Source organism: Python bivittatus, unplaced genomic scaffold (assembly GCF_059951505.1).
Source record: "Python bivittatus isolate LINGU-HERP-01145 unplaced genomic scaffold, Pbiv_v1 ctg000220_np1212, whole genome shotgun sequence".
Lineage (NCBI taxonomy): Eukaryota > Metazoa > Chordata > Lepidosauria > Squamata > Pythonidae > Python > Python bivittatus.
In genome coordinates, this window is record NW_028277048.1 from 16,167,294 (window position 1) to 16,186,533 (window position 19,240).

Below are 19,240 nucleotides of genomic sequence, written 5' to 3' on the forward strand. Positions count from 1 at the left end.
TGCCATCCTGTCTACACTTTTGACATTAACTGTTCCTTGGTCTTTTCCTCCAGATTTCTAATCCTTATTGTTACATATTCCCAATTCCCTGAATACTAAGACCTTTGAAGGATAGCACTGCTGGTTTTAGTTTTCTTTGGACAGAGAGAGCACTGGAGGCTTTCTGTTTTGGAATATTATTTTATTTACAAGTATACAGGCAACACAACTTAAAAGGCAGATAAGCAGATATCAGTGTGAGCCAGATCCCCAGAGAGGAATTATTGCAGCATTATTGCCCTCCCTCCTTGTTTCAATTAAAAACTACTTTGCAGCCATTTTTCTGCTAGGTATTGCTGTCATCCCTGTGCCTACCCCAGTGAGTTGTCCTAGAGGCACGAACATTCTTTTTTCTATTTAGGAGAAATGTCACTCACAGATTTCCAGAGGAGTTCAGTTAAACTGGAAACCAGCCCATAATTCTGTTGAAGCACAGATTGCTTCTGCTGCCTTTGGTACTGTAATAAACAAACCTAGAAAAGGTTTGCTTTTGCAAATGCAAATGCAATCCCTCTAAACAAAGTTACACACATTAGAATATAGATGTGATTGGATACAGCAGTGAAGTATTTGTTTGGGTATAGCAACACATCATGTGTTTAGTGAGGTCAGTTGTGGGCTGGATTCTATGAGGTAATGAGAGCAGTACTATAAATACAGTGGTGTATTTATGGAGAAAACAAAGAGGCAGTATTGTATGTATGTAAGTTTCTTTCTAGAGAGCTACTTTTATGGGTTTATTTTCTAATGGTTTTGCTTCCCTGAGCCTTTTTCATCTTTTAGTATCTTCTAACTCTATCAATATTCCTCAGTTTTTTTAGTGTTTTATGGCTGAGCTAACAGGTTTTAGTGTTTCCCAGGCCCCTGGGAACATAATTTAGGGAGGGGGATGCTTTGATAGAACCATATTTTCTCTTGCATTCATCCAGTAGTGGGCTTAATTACACATAAGCTTGCAATGTTTAAAAAAAATTATTTGTTGCACCTTTTGAATTTTAATTTCAAGTTTTCTCAAGATTTATATGGCTCACTGTGTTTTGTCAAGATATTTACAACATGGTGGGTATGATTATGATTAGAAAAATTGGCACTCAGATGTGAAAAAAATCCTCAGTATTCTTGCTCCAAAGTGGCTTTACCTCTGCACAGTATGTGAATGTTCATGTACAAACATTGCTGCATTTAGTTCATTTAAAAGTTGGGAAATTGATCCAGTTATAGATTCCTGCCTAATGGGAATGTTGGCCTTTGTGCAAAGAAAATACACTGTGGTGAGATTTTGTAATGGCTCTGATGCTGCCAACTATCTCAGGGTAGGATGCAGTTTAGTTCTAAGTCACAGCCTGCCTCTTGGAGACTAGGAGTTTGAGTCAGTCTTGCCTCATTTGGTAGCCTCCAGATCTGTTGGGCTATAACCTTCCATCAATGGTCATGCTGTTAGAAGATTATGGTTCAGTACATCCTGAGTGCACCAACAGCCAGAGTTATATTCCCAACATATCTGAAGGGGGCACCAAACTGGTGTAAGCTAATGTAGGTAAGTCATAGAACAATGGTAATTTCTGGTGGATGGCACTGAGTAAGCAAAAGGACAGAGCTGAAATGTAATATATAGATATAAACAGTGTGTCCCCAGACTCTACTTAAGATGGTGTAGACTGAATCTAGTCACTCAGCATAAACTAGCTCATGTTGCTCTCTTTCTCTCTCTTATGCAAACACTTATTCTTTACCTCTTTTCTCTTTCTTGTCCTCCCCAGGATTTCCTCAAGAATTATAGCAAAGCTGGGAAGGACACAGAACAGCTGGAGGTAGGAGGTGAAACCAATGGGAGCTATCATAGAGTCACTGTTCCTATGTATTGATCTTGATATGACACTATTGCTTTTAAATGAGGACTTACTATCACGTGGGTTGGTTGGAATATCACCCAGCATTCACAACATTGACAGCTGTGTCCCAGATGGGGAATCCCCATTCCTATCTCAGTTGCTGTACATTTGATGCAGCTTGAGATCTTGGTGCAGTGAAATCTTCTATATTACTAGCAGAACCCATCATGTGATTTCCCCCCCAGTTTACCTTCTCCTTTGTAGTTTAAGGTGTAGAATAACAGGTTACCAAAGTTATTATAGTTCACTGGTGAGCACTGAAATTGATACATCCAGTGGGCATCAGGCTTGGAGAATTCAGTACATTTTTTTTCTAGCTTCATTCTGTACTTTTGAATTTCAGAAAGCTGTAGAAGTTATGTGCTTTGTTCCCAAACGCTGCAATGACATGATGAATGTGGGGCGTCTTCAAGGCTTTGAGGTAAGTTCTGGGGATCAATGCCTGGCTGGAGACTCTTAGTTCTGATTTTTCTGATTAGCTAGCTCAGTATGGTAGATAGCACTGAGATGATTCTCTTCCTCCACCCACCCCCCATCATCACTCCAGTCTTACAGTGATGGGAAGGAAGGGTCTTATTTTACTTGGTTATCTCTGAAGGATCTCAACTTCAATACAGATTTACCTGGAAATGTGAGCTTAAAATATAGGACTTTGCTGGGGAGGGCAGGATCTGGGGAAGTATCGGACAGCAGGAAGACATAAGATAGATGTTTCAAAATGCTTGATGGTACAGTTGTTGAAACTATCATTTCAACCATAGTGGCATGTGTGCATGCTGTCTCAAGCCACTTTTTAGAAAAGTCTTGACATAGAACACTACCATTTTGGTAGGAGAGAACCTTTGACATGGAGCAGCATTAAAAGTGTGTTCTAGACCATGCTAACATTCTGCTGTCAGAATAGAGCGATTTTATGCCATTTGGACAGTTGGATAAATTGCAGCTCACCTTTTCTCTTCAGGGGAAGCTGACTTCACAGGGGAAGCTGCTGCAGCAGAACACTTTTTGGGTGATGGAGCAGGCAGGCGGGATCCTGGCCCGGGCTCGTGAGCGCCGCATCTTTCTCTTTGAGCAAATTGTCATCCTAAGTGAGACCCTGGAGCGAAGGCGTGGTCCATATGCTGCCCCAACATATGCCTTTAAGAGCAGTATCAAGGTTTGCAGGGGTAACAGTAGAGAATCTAGATACACCTAAGCATCTGGGACTTACTCATAAGGGATTTTACACTGGAAATGTTCCACATTCAGTTGGGTGCCCCATCTTTCCACAGTGGCCTTGTGCATCTGTATACTGTAATACTGCACAGTGAATTTGGCATCCTTTTTGATATATGCAGATATCTGACTTACAGCTGCAGAGTTAAGTTTGAGAATATGTGGGTAATGCTGGATGGAACCTCTGGAGTAGACAGTGCAGTGGAACTAATGGAAAAGAAGCTAATATGGAAATTTGCTTGATTTCCATGCCTTATACAGATAAATGAATGTAGCTTTTGTTTGCATAAGGATACAACTTGACTTCATGCAAAATAGCCAGAGAGCCATACAATTTCTATATGGGCACCAAAAAATAAAAAGATGAGGTTGGGGCTGGAGTTGTAATTAAGGTATTAATTAATACTTGCAATATATTACTGTATGGCACAAGTTTTCATGATTTGGAATAAGCATCTGAATCTATTCTCAGAAAAATAAGTAAAGGCTTTTATTTGCTTGATTGCTGAGTATCTTACTCTCTATCAGTGCCTATTTTATTAATATATTTTTCTTGCTTTTTAGCACTGTTGCCTGAGAAAAGATACCATACTCACATGGTCTGAACTTTCCCTGGGCCAATTCCACTTCATTGTTTTTTAATTATTTAATCAAATTTATAGTCTGTCTCAGTTGCAGTCACAACTAGGTTGATCCACTATCCATTTCTCTTCCAGGTAAGCTGTTTGGGCCTGGAGCCCTGTGTGGACAATGATCCTTGCAAATTTGCACTGATCTCTCGTGGCACAGAACGGGGCACCATCCGTTATGTACTGCAGGCAGCAACACCTGAGATTGCCCAGGCCTGGGTGACTGACATCAGCCTCATCTTGGAGACACAACGTGACTTCCTCAATGGTAGGCGTGAAAAGATAGCCACCTACCAGTTCTAGCCATTGGAATCATCCTCCTGGAAAATGCTTTTTAAACTTTGCCCAATCTTCTTCCAAGGTTTCAGTATTTCTTACATCATATTCCCAGCTCATCATATGGACTGGATATGAAGATTACTGGGAAATTCCCACATTGCTTTGCAGAAGTATGGGAAACAATAGCTAATTCATAGATAAGAAGAGAATTTTCAAATAGTAATTTGAATTAGAGGCTTTAAAATAATACATTAAGTTTTCCCTTTCAGAGGATTTGAAGTTTGGTGCTTTCTGAAGTGAAGGAGAATATCTTGTACAGTATTTCACTGAGCATCACAGTTTTGATCCAGTACTTTTTCATCAGTGAAGGAACTGTCTAATTCTCCCTTTGTTAATTATTTTCCTTTCTTCTATTCTTCACCTTCAATTTCATATATGTCTATATCGTATCTCAATTTTGTAGCTATTTTTTCTTTGCCACAATAGTATCTAGGTTACCCATGTAGACAGAAGTGGGCTTATTTCTCAGGGAATCCTTCTAGTTCCCCATAGATAAGGAACCAGAGCAACAGTTCCATCTCAGTTTGCTCCCTGCATGCTGACTTTCTACTCCTAGGAAGGTTTGTGTTATTCAAAGATGAGATTCCCTCTTGTCAATTCATCTGTAATTTCCATTCTAATAAGATCAGGTCTTAATGAAAGTGAGCAAATAAGCAGCAAACATGTCTACAAGGGATGCTTTGATTTGTGCAGATCAAACACAACATAAAACAAATTTGAAGGAAGGGAGCTCCAGAATCCCAAGTGGAGGCCGTTCTACTCATTACACAGAATGTGGAGGCCGAAACTGCAAGTTTGCTTACATTGCCTTTTCAATACTTCCAAGCTTTTCAGTTGGAATATTTACTGCAATTTTAAAACGTAGAGGCTACCTGACTCCAAAAGACTCTAGGCAGCTAACAGCTTTTAACAGCAAGAACAATAATAAGCAAAAATCACAGACATCCAAACATACAATTCATAACCAATGACAAATCCTACAAAGGCTCAATACCATCCCTACCCCAAGGCTGGGAGAAGAGCCTGCTCTTCTTCCCCCGTCAACATTGACTGGAACCAACTACAGAGAAAGAAGAACCCCTATAACATGGTACCCCCAATCCTCCCAGCCAGTCCAGAAGAATACTGTGATCAATGATATCCAGACCACCGAGAAATCAAGGAGCAGATGCTCCTGTGACTTGTCCTTCCCCAACAAGAACTGAGTCACCTTAAACAGAGCCCTTGGGAGGCTAATGGTGTATGCAATAAAGGTGAAGAAATCACCATTGCCCTATCCTTATTGCCATGGTATAATCCTGACTATTGGCTCTTACTCATGTTTGATCAGATTATAGTAAAACTAGCACAGTAAAGAGGTAATCTTGTATTAAGTTCTCCTCTCTGGTGTGGTTGTTAGTAGGTGTTCTTTCTCTCAAAGATCAGGGGACATTGTGCAAATAAGCACAGAGATATATACGTCTGAACAAAAACAATTTGTATTATCTGCTCATACGCTGATATAGTTAACATTTCAGTTGTTTATAAACAATTAATTGGCCTTTGAATAAATGAGAGACAGAATGTAACAACACTTCTCTAAATACTATACTGCCATGAAAAGAGTTGACATTTAATAAACTACATTTATTCATTTCCAAAATAAAGTTGCCACTTTTGATCAAATAAACCTGGTTTCAGCACATAAAGGTGACAATTGTACAATATGAATTCCCAAAGGAGTTTATTTATTTACTTATTCGGCTTGTATACTGCCAAATCAATTTATCTGACTGAAAAGCTTGAAGAAAAATTGAGGCAGAAACCAAGAAAATCTGAGGAAAAAGTTGCTTTAAAGGATCTCACAGAAAATTAGAAACAACAGAAGAAATATATAGAAAATAGTTGCAGAGAAAAAAGAAGAAAACTGATATAACAGAAATGAATTCCAGATTCTGGACAATGAACAAAGCTAGCTTAATTTTTAAAAAAAATGTGAGGAGGAATGGATTTTATGTTATAAAAAAACACCATGGAAAATATGAGACTGTTACTGACTTAAAAAAAAGAGTAGTTAAATGAAATTCCAAATCAGTTTAATAAAGATTTTGTGGGAACAGAACAGGTTGAGGGAATTAGAGTTGAAAGAAAAGAGAATAAGGAACTAAAAATTTCAAATGGTGTTGAGATATGGAGACTCAAAATCATTAAAAAGAAATGTTGCAGGTTAAGGTTCAACTGAAAGATACCGTTACTCTTTAAAGATTTTAAATAATCTTTAAATATTTTATTTTATATATGGTTGGGAAAGATCCTAATCCATACAACTTTCTGTCAGTTTTTGAGAGAATTGCTAAAACATGGAGCTTAAGAAACAAGACCTTAATGAAATTCATCCACGTTTGGTTTGAGGAATGTTGGCAGAGTTGTACAACTTTTCTGAAGAACAAGCTTCTTTGAATGTCTTTGAGGCAACTGTACTGTACACAAGAGGTTTACATTTTTTTCAGGAACAACTTTAAATCCACAACAGCTGCAGAAGAGTTGCAGAGATGACAGGTTATAACTGTGGCAAAAAAGGATCATGTGAAGACTATTATTTCAGATAGCCCATGCTGACCAAAAGCGAAAAAAAAAATAGTAAAACTGAAGAAGTACGCCAGTATGGACTTTTAATTACTAAATGTGATGAAAATGACAGATAAGAGAACCCCAATTTGGGGAAATGATAAATATAGCTGCCTCCTTGTCTGTTCTGCATACAGAATTGGTGAATAGAAAAAACATCTGTATGAACATGTAATGACAGAAAAATTAAGAAGCTAAAACCCTTTTATATCACCAGTGGCAAGTCTCTCAGTGGAATGGAGAGGAAAAGGAGGCTTGTTTGAAGGAGCTACTGTATAATGCAGCGTCAATTTGTACCATTTATTACAGAAAGGGACATGGTGGGTCCCAATACAAATCCTTACCAGGAGACAAAGGGGGCTATTGGGTTGGATAACTGTATTCTTGATCATTGTATCCCTGATTCAGAACAAAGGCTGAAGCTGAGGAAAAGGTTGGTTGTGTAGACAAGTCAGCTTAAAAGAAAAGCCAGCAATAGCAGAAGAAACTGAGGCAAAAACTCTTGTTAAGAAGGGAGTGGCTGTCAGTTGGGTATTTGGGGAAAAAGAAATAGTTGTGGTTTGGGTTGCTGTAAAGCCTGCAGACCGAATTCAGTAGATGTGGCATTAATAAAAGCTTCGGTTGAGGCAGGAGAAGAAAAACAATACGTTCAAAAACTTCTGCTGTTAAGAAAATAGAATGCCATGCTGAAAAGGCAGACAAGCCAGCCTCAGCTGTAGCTGAGAAAATGAAAACCGTTTCTACAGAAAAAGGTAAGAGGGATTGAAAAAGGAAGAATATAGAGAATCCTTGAGTTCAAAAGAAGCATTACCTTTGCTCCAAAGGAAGTTCTTTCTCTAGGTGATGTCAACCAATGACATGAAATAAAAACGGAAGTTGCTGCTAAGGTAGAAAAGGAAGGAAAGGGTGAGTCGATGGAATGGTGCCAATAGACAGGATTCAAAGGAGACGTCAGAGAGTGCAGCGTAGCTACGTTGGCTCTGACAGCAACTCTGGTTTTCACAAGGAGTTGAAAGTGGTAGAAGTCAGCAGTCCCATTTGGGCAAACAGCTGGCGGAGCTACAGATACTTTCCATCTTGTTAAAGAACAGAAGAAACTGGAAGAAGGAAGGGAACAAGGAAACAAATATAAATCTGGATCAGGCTTATAAGAACTCTATTATTTTAGGTTGGGGGCAATGAGATTGTAGACTATATTTATCCTCAAATAAACTTAGAAGAAATTATGCTACTTCAGATCAAATAAACCCAGACTCACTAAACATGATAGCAATCCGAAATCTATTTTTAAAGTCTAAGAAAGAAAATGATGTTAAGATCAGGGTCCTCTCTCTCCCCCTAGTTTAGAATGAAGAGGCAGTCATGGGAGGAATCGGTAGATGATGTTAGGGCATAGGTAAGCCTAATCTGTGACATGCAAATCATCATATAGTCCTTTTGTTCAATAAAGTTGCCTCTTGGTCCAGAAAGGGTTTCTTGTTATTCCTGGTGAATACCATACAATTTCTATTTTGGCATGTACATGGTTCTGTGTTCCCAGGTGTGACCCTGCTGTTCAAAGTCTGTTGCTATTGTTGTTTTTTCCCTCCCAGCACTGCAGTCACCTATAGAGTACCAGCGTCGGGAGAGCAAAACCCACAGTCTAGGACGAACGGGGGCCCTGCACCACTCACTGACAGGTGGATCAACTCGGCCCAGCTCCTCAGCCTCCATGGACCAGAACAAGGGATCCAGCCTCCAGACCCACAATGCCTCCCTGCCCTCCCTTTACCTTCCTGGCCCTGCCCCACCTGAGCCCCTTCCCTCTGTTGAGGTAAGGCAGGAAGGTCGTCAATCAGGCTCCCAACTGAGATAGTAGTTCTGTGTGGCTGATACAGTTTTTCTGCTTTGGAGAAGAAGGCTTAACATTCAGTGCAGTACTTTGATTTAATTAAATAGTAGTTCTTAGCCCATTTAGAATTTGAATGCCTAAAACAACCATTATATAAAAACAGCCATTAATAATTAAAATAATCCCACCCTGTCTGTTGTTCGAAATATGTTGTGAACACTCTGCCATAAAGACAAAACGTTTCTTGCTCCATTCCTAATCAATGTAGTTTTGTAAAACTTCCGTTATTTATTTGAAAAAAAGAAGAGGAGGATATTTGCCATCTTGTAAGTAGTGTAGCTCAACAAATAATGAGGAACTGGGATCATTTACTTAACATGTTGCCATTTCCTAAGTAAACTGTCCTAGAGATAATTATACTGAAGGATACTATGTAAATATTGAAAATAAACACCAATATATTTAGCTACCATATATCATTGTATTTAGAACAACTCATTAGGAGGGTCAAAGCACTCTGAGCCCATGCCAAGTGTGTGTATATAAATATATCTATCTATCTATGAGATCACAACTGATCTGTCCAAATGTTGAGGGTTGCAGATGATAGAGTCATAGTCAAATGGAAAGGAAATCAGGTTGAGGAAGACTGACCTAGAGTAGGACTTGTTAACTCCATTTCAGCTCAGCTAGGATGAGATGACTTCTCTCCTTTGTTAATGAGAGGCTATTCAGATGAACATAATGGGTTTCCATGGTCTCCCTAGCATCCAAGCCCCAAACAACCTAATTCTTTTGCTTGGTCCATCCCTGAGGCAGAGATAGCAGAAGAATTAGAACAAGGCAGGTGGGAGGGGAATATATTGTCTGCTGTTGCTACTTAACAATTCTTTAATATCACTCACCCCATGCACAATAGAAAAATCTTTGCATGCATACACAGGAAGGTGTTGATCCACCCACTAGATTGTTAGAGCAGAGGGGATTGAGAAAAGATAACGTTAGATCAGATTAATTGTTGTAGATAAACCAGATGCATGCATTGTGAGGCCATCCAGACAATGATTATTACGTGTTTACTGATCATATAATTTTGGTGCTGTTAGATTAATATCTTTTTCCACATCTATTTTATTTTTCAAATTCATCTATTTACATTTGGAAAGCAGTATCTCAGGAATTAATTGTAATCAGGGTAGTTTTTTATCTTACTGTTCTGATAACCTTTTGAATTGCATTTTTCTTATGGTTATATATACAGTACATTCATTTCTAAAATAAATAATGTGGAAATGAACAGAAGCCCAAATTAAAGAATACTGTTCTAAAAAAGCAGGGATGCAGGGTGATGGCTAAAAATGCATTTCTATCTTCAGAAATGAGATGGAAGATGTAATGGAATGTATGTTTTTGGACACTGGCTGTTTCCAGAATTTTGTTCCCAGTTTAGATCAAATATTATATGATCTCTAATAAACTAAAAAAGAGACTTGGGAACATTGGGAAGATTACTCAATGTGCTGTTTTTGTTTTTTTAATCTGGAAGATCAGATAATTCATTTGCCATATTAGATTACTGGAATCCACTCTTCTCATCTTCAGCGAGATCAAAATATGTGCTAAATTAATTATGGGTCCAGTGAAGCTATGAGTGGCATGACATGCCTTCAGTGTGGAAAACCAGCATGCCCTTTTAAGGGTAATTTCTTACATCCAATGCTAAATGGTGTGCACTCATCCCTAAAATGCTCAGCTTTTGGTTTGCTTTTCTGTACTATGTTTCTCCTCAGATTAATCTCTTCATCCCACCTTTCACCTACAGCCATCTCCCAGCCAAAGCTCCCCAGGGCCTGAATCTGTTTGCATACCATCTGAGCACTCTGATACACAGCTCTCCAGTGTCCCTCAGCAGGAAACCCAGCACTTGGTGAGTTCTTGGTGAGTTCAGAATAATCAGTCTCTTGATTATTCTGGTTCTGTTGACTTTCCCTCTAAAGTTAATCGTTTCCTTTCCCTTTTGGTGGAGCTTAATTTTCCACTTGCATGCATGCACGCGTACACACATATACTCATTGGTCCTTGGCCAAGTGTTACTTTTTTCAGCTCTTAACCAGGGCTTTGTCTTGGGAGAGGGGAATTGTAGAGAACCTTTCCCCTCTCCTTTTGGGATCTTTGTCCCCAGTGAATACAATCACTGCAGAAGGCAACAATGAACAACAATTGAATCAAACCTTAAATACAGTTGTCCCTTCAATGTATTTCTCAGTTTCAGCATAGGTACATGTTGCTGAACAGTACACTTTTCCAAACTAACATAAGCAGAGAAGTATCAGGATTAGTAATCAGATAGCTACCAAAAACTTTAATTCTAGAAAGAGTTCCCAATGTGGAAAAGATAGTGAGAGAAGTAGCAGGCAAAAAGGAACAAATAAAATAGCTAGGTATAGAATAGAAAAACTGCTGCGTGTTACATGCGCGCGCACACACACTTTGCTCACTTTGCCTAGTTTACACACAGAGATTCTCTTTGCTTTCTGTTTTATAACCTAAAACATTGGTCTTTGAACAACTGGTTTTTATCCATCTTGTCATGGAATATTCTTCCATTTACAAGACAATTTTGGGATTGATCTAGCTGTTTTTGAGCATTTCTTGATCCTGGAAGCTCATGTCCTCACTCTTGGTGCTTCTATCCATCAGTCATACTTTGATCTTCTTCTGGTCTTTGGCATGTTATTTAGTCCAGTCTAGCAGAATGTTGCAGTTGCAGTTGCAGTTCCACGTGTTCAGGTAGACTTAATTACTTAATTAGACTGAGTAATCATCATAGAGTTCATTAAGCCATTATCTCTCATGATCTCTAGGAAAGACCTTTTGTTGGGCAAGTCCCCAAAGAGTTGCGTTCTGGTCAAACATGGATTCTTTCTGGTTCAGCTAACCCTTGGTTTCTATATGTCTAAAGTGTCTTCCAACACTTTGTGCTTATGTAGTCAGTCCATAATAATGCAGATAAGCACAGGATCTTGCACTGCTTGCAGAACTGAAATAGCATTCACCATTCCTGATTATCTAATTGAGGAAATGACTAATAATTCTTATGGAATAATTTTTCTATGAAGAATTAGTAACCTGCAAGGGTTAAAAGATTAGGTGATATCCAAAAACAATAAACAGTACCTGGGCCATTTCTTTTCTCTGCTATTCTTTTTTTCCTCTCTCTAAACACACCAATAATGTATCAAGACAACTAAATATGTAGGAATTGCTTCTGTGTAAACCACCATGAGATTGAACTGCTAAGCCTATTTTTAAAATATCAAAGCAGCCATAATTTTCCTAATCAAAATGCCACTACAGGGTTCCTCAGAGGGCAAGACATTCAGGTGTTAATCTATCTCATCTGCTTTGAATGTTGTTTCTTAAGAATCTGTCCACTCATGGGTCTCCCACTAGATAATGTTCAGCTGCGCACTTCTATCAGCAGAATTTGGCTCTTTTCCCTGATTTTGCTTCTATGACAGTTGGATGGTGATAAATAGCATTTTTTACTATCACGTCATTATTGTAAGGTTCGCTGCATTTGCCGCTGAATAGAAACCTCGTGAGGCACAGGCTCGGAGTAAAGTTAGTTTATTCAGGCGTAATGCGTAGCAGTTACAGACAAAGCCAGGATTGGCCAGGCATGGTTTCTTACAATAGTATTATAGGGTTCTCCACTTACCAACAGTTTCCCCTCGGTTTCGCCCCATTCCCTTATCATGGGCTACCCATCTTCTGTTGCGATCTTCCTTCCCCTCGCCTTAATGGCAGATTCAGCTGGTTTCTGTTGTGTTGTAATCTTCTTCCTTTGTCTGCCTTGCCCTTGCATTCCTAGAGCTTTTCTTATGGTGAGTTGGGGTGGCTGTTTTAATCTGGTTTCTAATTACCTGCTGATTGCCTCTGGATTGTTGCGCTCCTGGTGTATTGTAAGCCGGGGTGCCTGGCGAGTTGCTCGGGGCGCCTGGGGAGCCAGCTGCGCTCCAGTTTGCTGCTTCTAGGTGACTCCTTGCTGCGAGCTAATTGCCCGTCCCCTGTTGGTAGTTTACCTGCGGTTGCCTTGTTTCCTTGCCTTGATCACCTATTGCCTGAGGCGGTGAAACTGACTAACGGCAGTGAAACTGACCAACAGCTCTACGTTAGCAGTGTGTGCTTCCTAGGCTGAATCTAACATACCGCCCCCCTGAAGAGAGGCTCCCTCCCTCCATTTGGGCTTGTCGGGGTGTTTGTCGTAGAACCCGTTGACTAACCTGGGTGCCTTGACATGGGCTTTGTTGACCCACTCACTGTGGGATTTGGGGAAGTGCTTCCACTGTACCAGGAATTGCAGCTGGCCCCTGCACTTCCTGGCATTCAGGATTTGCTTAACTTCAAAGTGCTGCTCCCCATCTACCATAGTCGGGGCGGGTGCAGGCGCTTCGTCATGCCGATCGGGGGAGGATTTGTATGGCTTGTGCAAGCTGCAGTGGAAGACCGGGTGGACCTTCCCTAATGCCTTGGGGAGTTCTAATCTTACCATAACTGGGTTTATTATTTCCTTAATGGGGAATGGCCCCACGAATTTTGGACCCAACTTCTTGGACACCTGGTGGGTTTTCAAGTTTTTTGTTGACAAGTACACCTTGTCCCCTATCTCCCATTTCCACTCGGGTTGCAATTTGTGGTCTGCGTACTTCTTGTACTCCGCTTTGGGTCCTTCTAGCGCCACCCAGGTCATCCGCCATGTGTCGCCAATTTGGGCCATCCATTCATCCAGGGAGCCTATCCGGGACAATGGCTGGGGCAGCTCCAGCATGGCCATGAATTCCTGCCCCATCGCTACCTTGAACAGGGTGAAACCAGTGCTCTGGTGTACTGCATTGTTGTATGCTACCTCCGCGAATGGCAGCAACTCAGCCCAATTGTCCTGCTGGTAGCTCATATAACATCTCAAGTATTGCTCCAACCCTGCGTTAAGGTGTTCAATGGCCCTGTCCATTTCCGGATGTGCCCCTGAGGACAATGCCTGATGGGTCCCCACCTGCTTCAGGAACTCTCCAGAACTTTGCAATGAAGTTCCCACCCCAGTCACTCACTAGCCGCCTGGGTGCCCCATGCAGCCGGTATATGTGCTTTATGAACAGCCGCTCCAGCTTCTCAGCTGTAGGGACCTGCCTGCATGCCACAAAGTGTGCCTGTTTGGAAAAAAGGTCCATGATCACCCAGATAGCTGTCTTACCCCTGCTCTCTGGCAGCTCAACAATGAAGTCCATGGTAATCTCCTGCCATGGATTTTCAGGGTTTGCCACTGGCTGGAAGAACCCTGGGGTTTCCCCTTGTTCCCTTTAGCTATCGCACAGGTTGGGCAGCTGGCTACATACGCCTCCGTGTCTTTCCGGAGTGATGGCTACCAGAACTGCCTGTGTAGGAGATGGAGGGTTTTCATAAAACCTTAATGCCCAGAATTCTTGTCGTCGTGCCCCCTCTCTAGCACCTCCCTACGGCACCCCTCCAGCACATTGATTTTCCCCTTGTGCCACCACAAGCCCCCTTGCCCCCCTCAGTGATTCTTTATTTAGCGCCAACCAAGAGTCCCTTTCGCCGGCTTCCAAGAAGGCTCCCCTTAGCTCCAGTTCCGCCTCCTGCCTCTGCTTCTCCGCCTGGGCTTGGGTCACGGCTTTTGCCACCAGCTGGGTCACAGGGATAATTGAGTCCACCACTTCCTCCCTCTGGCTGTTGTGCTGGGGTAGATGGGACAGGCCATCCTCCAGGAAGTTCCTCTTCCCCGGTATGTGTTTGAGTTCAAAGTTGAACCGGGTAAAGTACTGCAACAGCGCACTTGTTTAGGCAACAGCTTCCATGGGGTTCTAAGCACCTCCAGATTCTGATGGTCGGCCAGACTTTGAACGGGTGGTTCACTCCCTCCAGCAGGTGCCTCCAGGTGGAAAGTGCCCACTTTATCACAAAGGCTTCCTTCTCCCAGACCATCTACCTACGCTCCATCTCACTGAACTTCCGAGAGGCGTGGGTGGATGGTCCCCCCCAGTCCCAGTTGCAGGAGGACCACGCTTGTTGCCACATCCGAGGCATTGGCTTGGACGATGAATTGTTTGTCTGGGTCAGGGTGCTGCAAAATGGGTTCCGCAGTGAACCGCTGTTTCAAGTCCTCGAATGCCTCTTGGCATTCCTGAGTCCATGCCAGGGTCATGCCCGGTTTAGGGGGTCTTCCACTCCCTCGGGTCTTTAGCAGATCCATCGGGGAGAGCGACTTGGGCGAAGTTGGGGATGAACTGGCGGTAGAAGTTTGCGACCCCCAGGAAGCTTTGGAGCTGCCTGCGGGTCCGTGGTGCCTCCCACCCCAGCACATCCTTTACCTTTGCCAGGTCCATCTCCACGCCGCAGCTGGATATTCTGTACCCCAAGTAGTACAAGCTCTCCTGGTGAAATTTGCATTTGGAGAGTTTGGTGTACAGTTGTGCCTCCAGCAGTCTCTCGAGCACCGCTCTGACCAGTTTCACATGCCCCTCCAGTGTCTTTGAGTATATGAGGATGTTGTCCAGGTAGACCAGGACCCCCTGGGAGAGGAAATCATGCAGCACCTTGTTGATCAGTTACATGAATGCTCCTGGGGCTCCCCTTAACCCGAACAGCATCACATGGTACTGGAAACTTCCTAAGGGGCAATTAAAGGCAGTTTTTCATTCATCACCCTCACATATTCGAACCCTGAAATATACTTCTCTTAGGTCCAGTTTGGTGAACACCTTCCCTTTGGATAGGTGTGACAGCAAGTCTTTCATGAGGGGGAGGGGGTACTTGTTTTCTGTGCTGATGGCGTTCAGCCCCTGGTAACCTACACACAACCTCAGCGAGCCGTCCTTCTCCTGGAAGAGAACTGGGGCTGCCATCAGGGATTTTGCTGGCTGGATGAAGCTTCTCCCCAAGTTCTTGTCAATAAACTCCCTCAGGGCAGCCATCTCTTTCCCTGACATGGAGTACATTTTGGGCTTAGGCAGTTTGGCCCTGGGCTCCAGCTCGATAGCGCAGTCTGTGGGTCGGTGGAGAGGTAGTTGGTCTGATTCTGCCTTGCTGAAGACTGCCTCCAGGTCGCGGTAGGGACCCGGTATACTGCCAGTCTCTCTCCACTCGCCTGGTGCTGACTGCTCGACTCCTGCTGCCACCGACTCCGCTGCTGCTGCCGTCACCATTTTCAGACCACCGCTGCCCTCGCCTGGTTTGCTGCTGGCCCCTCAGGTCCCAGCGCTGCCGTCTCTGCCTCGGTTGCAGCCATTGCTGTCGTCTCCCCTCGCTCTCCAGCCGCCCTTGGTGCCATCACTGCTCTCACCCACTGTTGCTGCTCCAGCCGCCGCCGCAGCCTGCCGCCCCTTGGCCGCCCCTTCCTTCACCGGTGCTTCAATCCCCGCTGGGTCCTCCGGCGCCGAGTCTCCTCCATGGTCTGATCCTGTCCGTCTGTATGTGTCGCCAAACCACAGGGCCTCAGATGCCCAGTTAATGCATGGATTCTGGTGCTTAAGCCGTGCCAAGCCCAGCACCAGTCTGTAGTCAGCCATCGGGGTAACTATGAACTACAATTCCTCTTGATGGGTTCCGATCGTCATTCCGACCAGCTCAGTGTAATACTGCACCGGTCCCCCCACTGCCGTCAATCCATCCAGCTGGCTAAACACAATGGGCTCCCTGAGTTTCCTCACCCAGAGCCCCAGTCCTGACACCAGCACCAGGTGGATGAGGCAGCGGGTACACCCCAAGTCCAGCAGGGCCCCAAGGTTCGCCCCCGCTCCCGACCTCACCCCCTTGAAGTGGACCCTCACCCACATAAGTGAGCAGGCCCCGCTTACCAGCAGGCCCTCACGCCACCCACTTGCACCCTCGCTGTTGCTTGCCATCACTCCGTGAAGTTGAACAGGCTCGGTAGGTCGTCAGTAAAAGAAAGAACGTGAGCGCTCCTCAGTAGGGTTACTCCAGGTAGAGCTCAAGGGCAATCCTGGCTTTATGTAAGGTTCGCTGCATTTGCCGCTGAACAGAAAGCACAGGCTCAGATGAAAGTTAGTTTATTCAGCCGTAATGCATAGCAGTTACAATCAAAGCCAGGATTGGCCGGGCATGGTTTCTTACAATAGTATTATAGGGTTCCCCCCTTACCCGCAGTTTCCCCTCGGTTCCGCCCCTTTCCCTTGCCCTGGGCTACCCATCTGTCTGTTGCGATCTTCCTTCCCCTCGCCTTGATGGCAGATTCAGCCAGTTTCCATTGTGTTGTAATCTTCTTCCTTTGTCTGCCTTGCCCTTGCATTCCTAGAGCTTTTCTTATGGTGAGTTGGGGTGGCTGTTTTAATCTGGTTTCTAATTGCCCACTGATTGCCTCTGGATTGCTGCGCTCCCGGTGTATTGTAAGCCGGAGTTGCCTAGGGAGCCGGCTGCACTCTAGTTTGCTGCTTCTAGGTGACTCCCTGTTGCGAGTTAATTGCCCACCCCATCGGTAGTTTACCTGCGGTTGCCTTGTTTCCTTGCCTTGATCACCTATTGCCTGAGGTGGTGAAACTGACTAATGGCGGTGAAACTGAACAACGGCTCTGCGCTAGCAGTGCATGCTTCCTAGGCTGAATCTGACAATTATAACAGGATGGCAGAGATTCGACTAAAGGCTTTGACATTCTATCCCCCTTCCTTTCAACTTTTTCTCTTCACTGTCCATGCATGCACACTGCAAACCAATGGAATATTTGCACCCAGGTGCACTATGGATTAACAGGTAGACAATCTACTGCTGTAAAATACATCCTCAACTTCTGGGGCATTTATCAAGTAGGGCTTATGAATGCAGACACAATTTCATTAGGGAACCTTTCTAATATTCTGGTTTCCTTACCACAAGGCCCTTAAAACTACACTGAGTCCTCATGCAGTTTCCTTCCTCCCATTTATCTGTAATTTCCTTAACTTGGGGGTGAAAATATGGGTGGGCATTATATGTCATAGTTTTTCTATGAGCTATTGTGTATGTAAAAACTTCCCCCACACAACTATCCCATTTCATACACAGACATTCATTCTGGACAAGAGAACCGGAATCTGGTAGCACCTATTTTGGCTAACAAATTTTATTAAAAGAGGTAAGCTTTTGTGAGCTGTAGCTCATTTCATCAGTTGCATGGATTGGCTAGACTGAGGTAGGATTTAAATTGTAGTGAGTTTGGGGGAAAAGCTGAGGGGGAAAAGAGAGCAGAAGATGGGTTGGTTATGCAGATGCAGATAACATAAGAGGCAGCTTGCAAGCACCTGATCACTTGGGCTCCTGATACCCATCATTTCTCTCTGCTACATATACGTAAGGTGAAATGGACATTGCATATTATTTACATATACTTTGCCATTTTTTTTTTATCAGGTCCTTTTTGTTAAGGAACTGGAAGGGGCATACACTGTCATCATTATTCATGCAACAATCCTGTGAGGGAGATTAGGATAAAATACTCTTACCCAAGGAACTTCATGGCTGAGAGTGGATTTCTCTTCTCCTAGTCCGATGCCCTTGATCACTTTACTATATCAGCTTTCAAGTTTGCAGAAGATTTATTGTGTGTTTAAGAGATTAAAGAGACTTCATCACCGTTGCACTTGGAGTGATGCTAGCAATTGTTCCTTGACAATCAGCGTAGTAAATATTGAAGACTCCACTTCTGATATGTTTGTTGCTCTGGGAAAATGGCTGATAACAAAAGTTTGGGCCATTGCAAATAGGATCACTATTTGTCTGCCCTATAGTTAGCTGAAGCAAGGTAAATTGTAAATAGATTAAACATATATAGGTCAAATATGCTTAGATTATTATGGATAACAGGTCTGCCTATGGCTATAAAAATAAAATTTTATTTAATTCTCCTTTAAAAATAATGGTCAGTATCAAATCCTATTTTTTGAGAATGGAAACAAGATGGTGGTTGTTCATGTTCTGAAAATATGTTTTGGGGACACAAAATATAATTAAATTGTGCATAATGTATATTATGTGCAGCTTTTCTTTTTTTTTAAATATAAATTTTGTTAAAGCTTTTAAATAAGAAGTTAAAAAAACTAACACAAACCAGTATAAAGTAAAGGAGGAGGAGGAGGTGGCGGCAGCGAAATAAACCAAAGAAAATGCAAGAAAAGAAAAAACGTTAGGAAAAAATAGAAAAAAAGAGAAAAATATAAGAAGTGGCTTCCGATATTCTTCACAGCAGTTATAAGTAAAAATATATGTTAACCTCTCTAACATTACATCATATTACTCTTCTTTCTATAATCTATCCTGTCAAATCATCAAAACTATAAATCACAAGTTCATTTTTTTTTCATTTTTACTCAAAAACTCCATAAAAGGCTTCCAGTCACCAATAAATGTAGATAGTATCTTTTCTCTAATCAGAGAAGTCAATTTATCCATTTCAGCAAAATCTATCAACTTGACCAACCATTCCTCCATAGTGGGCAATGTAAAATCTTTCCATCTCTGTGCATACAGCAATCTTGCTGCATTAATCATATATTGAAATAATCTTCCATAGTTTTTTCTGTTTGTCCATTAATCCTAAAAGGAAAAGTTCTGGTTTCAATTGAATACTGATCTTTAAAATCCTCTGTATCAAAATATGTATTTGAATCCAATTTTTTTT

At 42.5% G+C, this 19,240-nt stretch overlaps 1 protein-coding gene across 4 annotated transcripts in view; it reads left to right on the top strand.

The window, feature by feature from the left end:
• The window catches only part of ARHGEF25 (Rho guanine nucleotide exchange factor 25), an 83,268-nt gene that overhangs the window by 62,731 nt on the left and 1,297 nt on the right, over positions 1-19,240 (top strand). For 3 of the 4 annotated variants that reach the window (XM_007422052.3, XM_007422051.3, XM_088137972.1), the window contains 6 exons: positions 1,800-1,850; positions 2,275-2,352; positions 2,893-3,087; positions 3,863-4,043; positions 8,314-8,534; positions 10,375-10,479. In XM_007422052.3, the coding sequence (XP_007422114.1) occupies positions 1,800-1,850; positions 2,275-2,352; positions 2,893-3,087; positions 3,863-4,043; positions 8,314-8,534; positions 10,375-10,479 (831 nt within the window). Of the gene's footprint in view, positions 1-1,799; positions 1,851-2,274; positions 2,353-2,892; positions 3,088-3,862; positions 4,044-8,313; positions 8,535-10,374; positions 10,491-19,240 lie in introns of all 4 variants that reach the window. The other variant, XM_015890605.3, reaches the window with a different exon arrangement.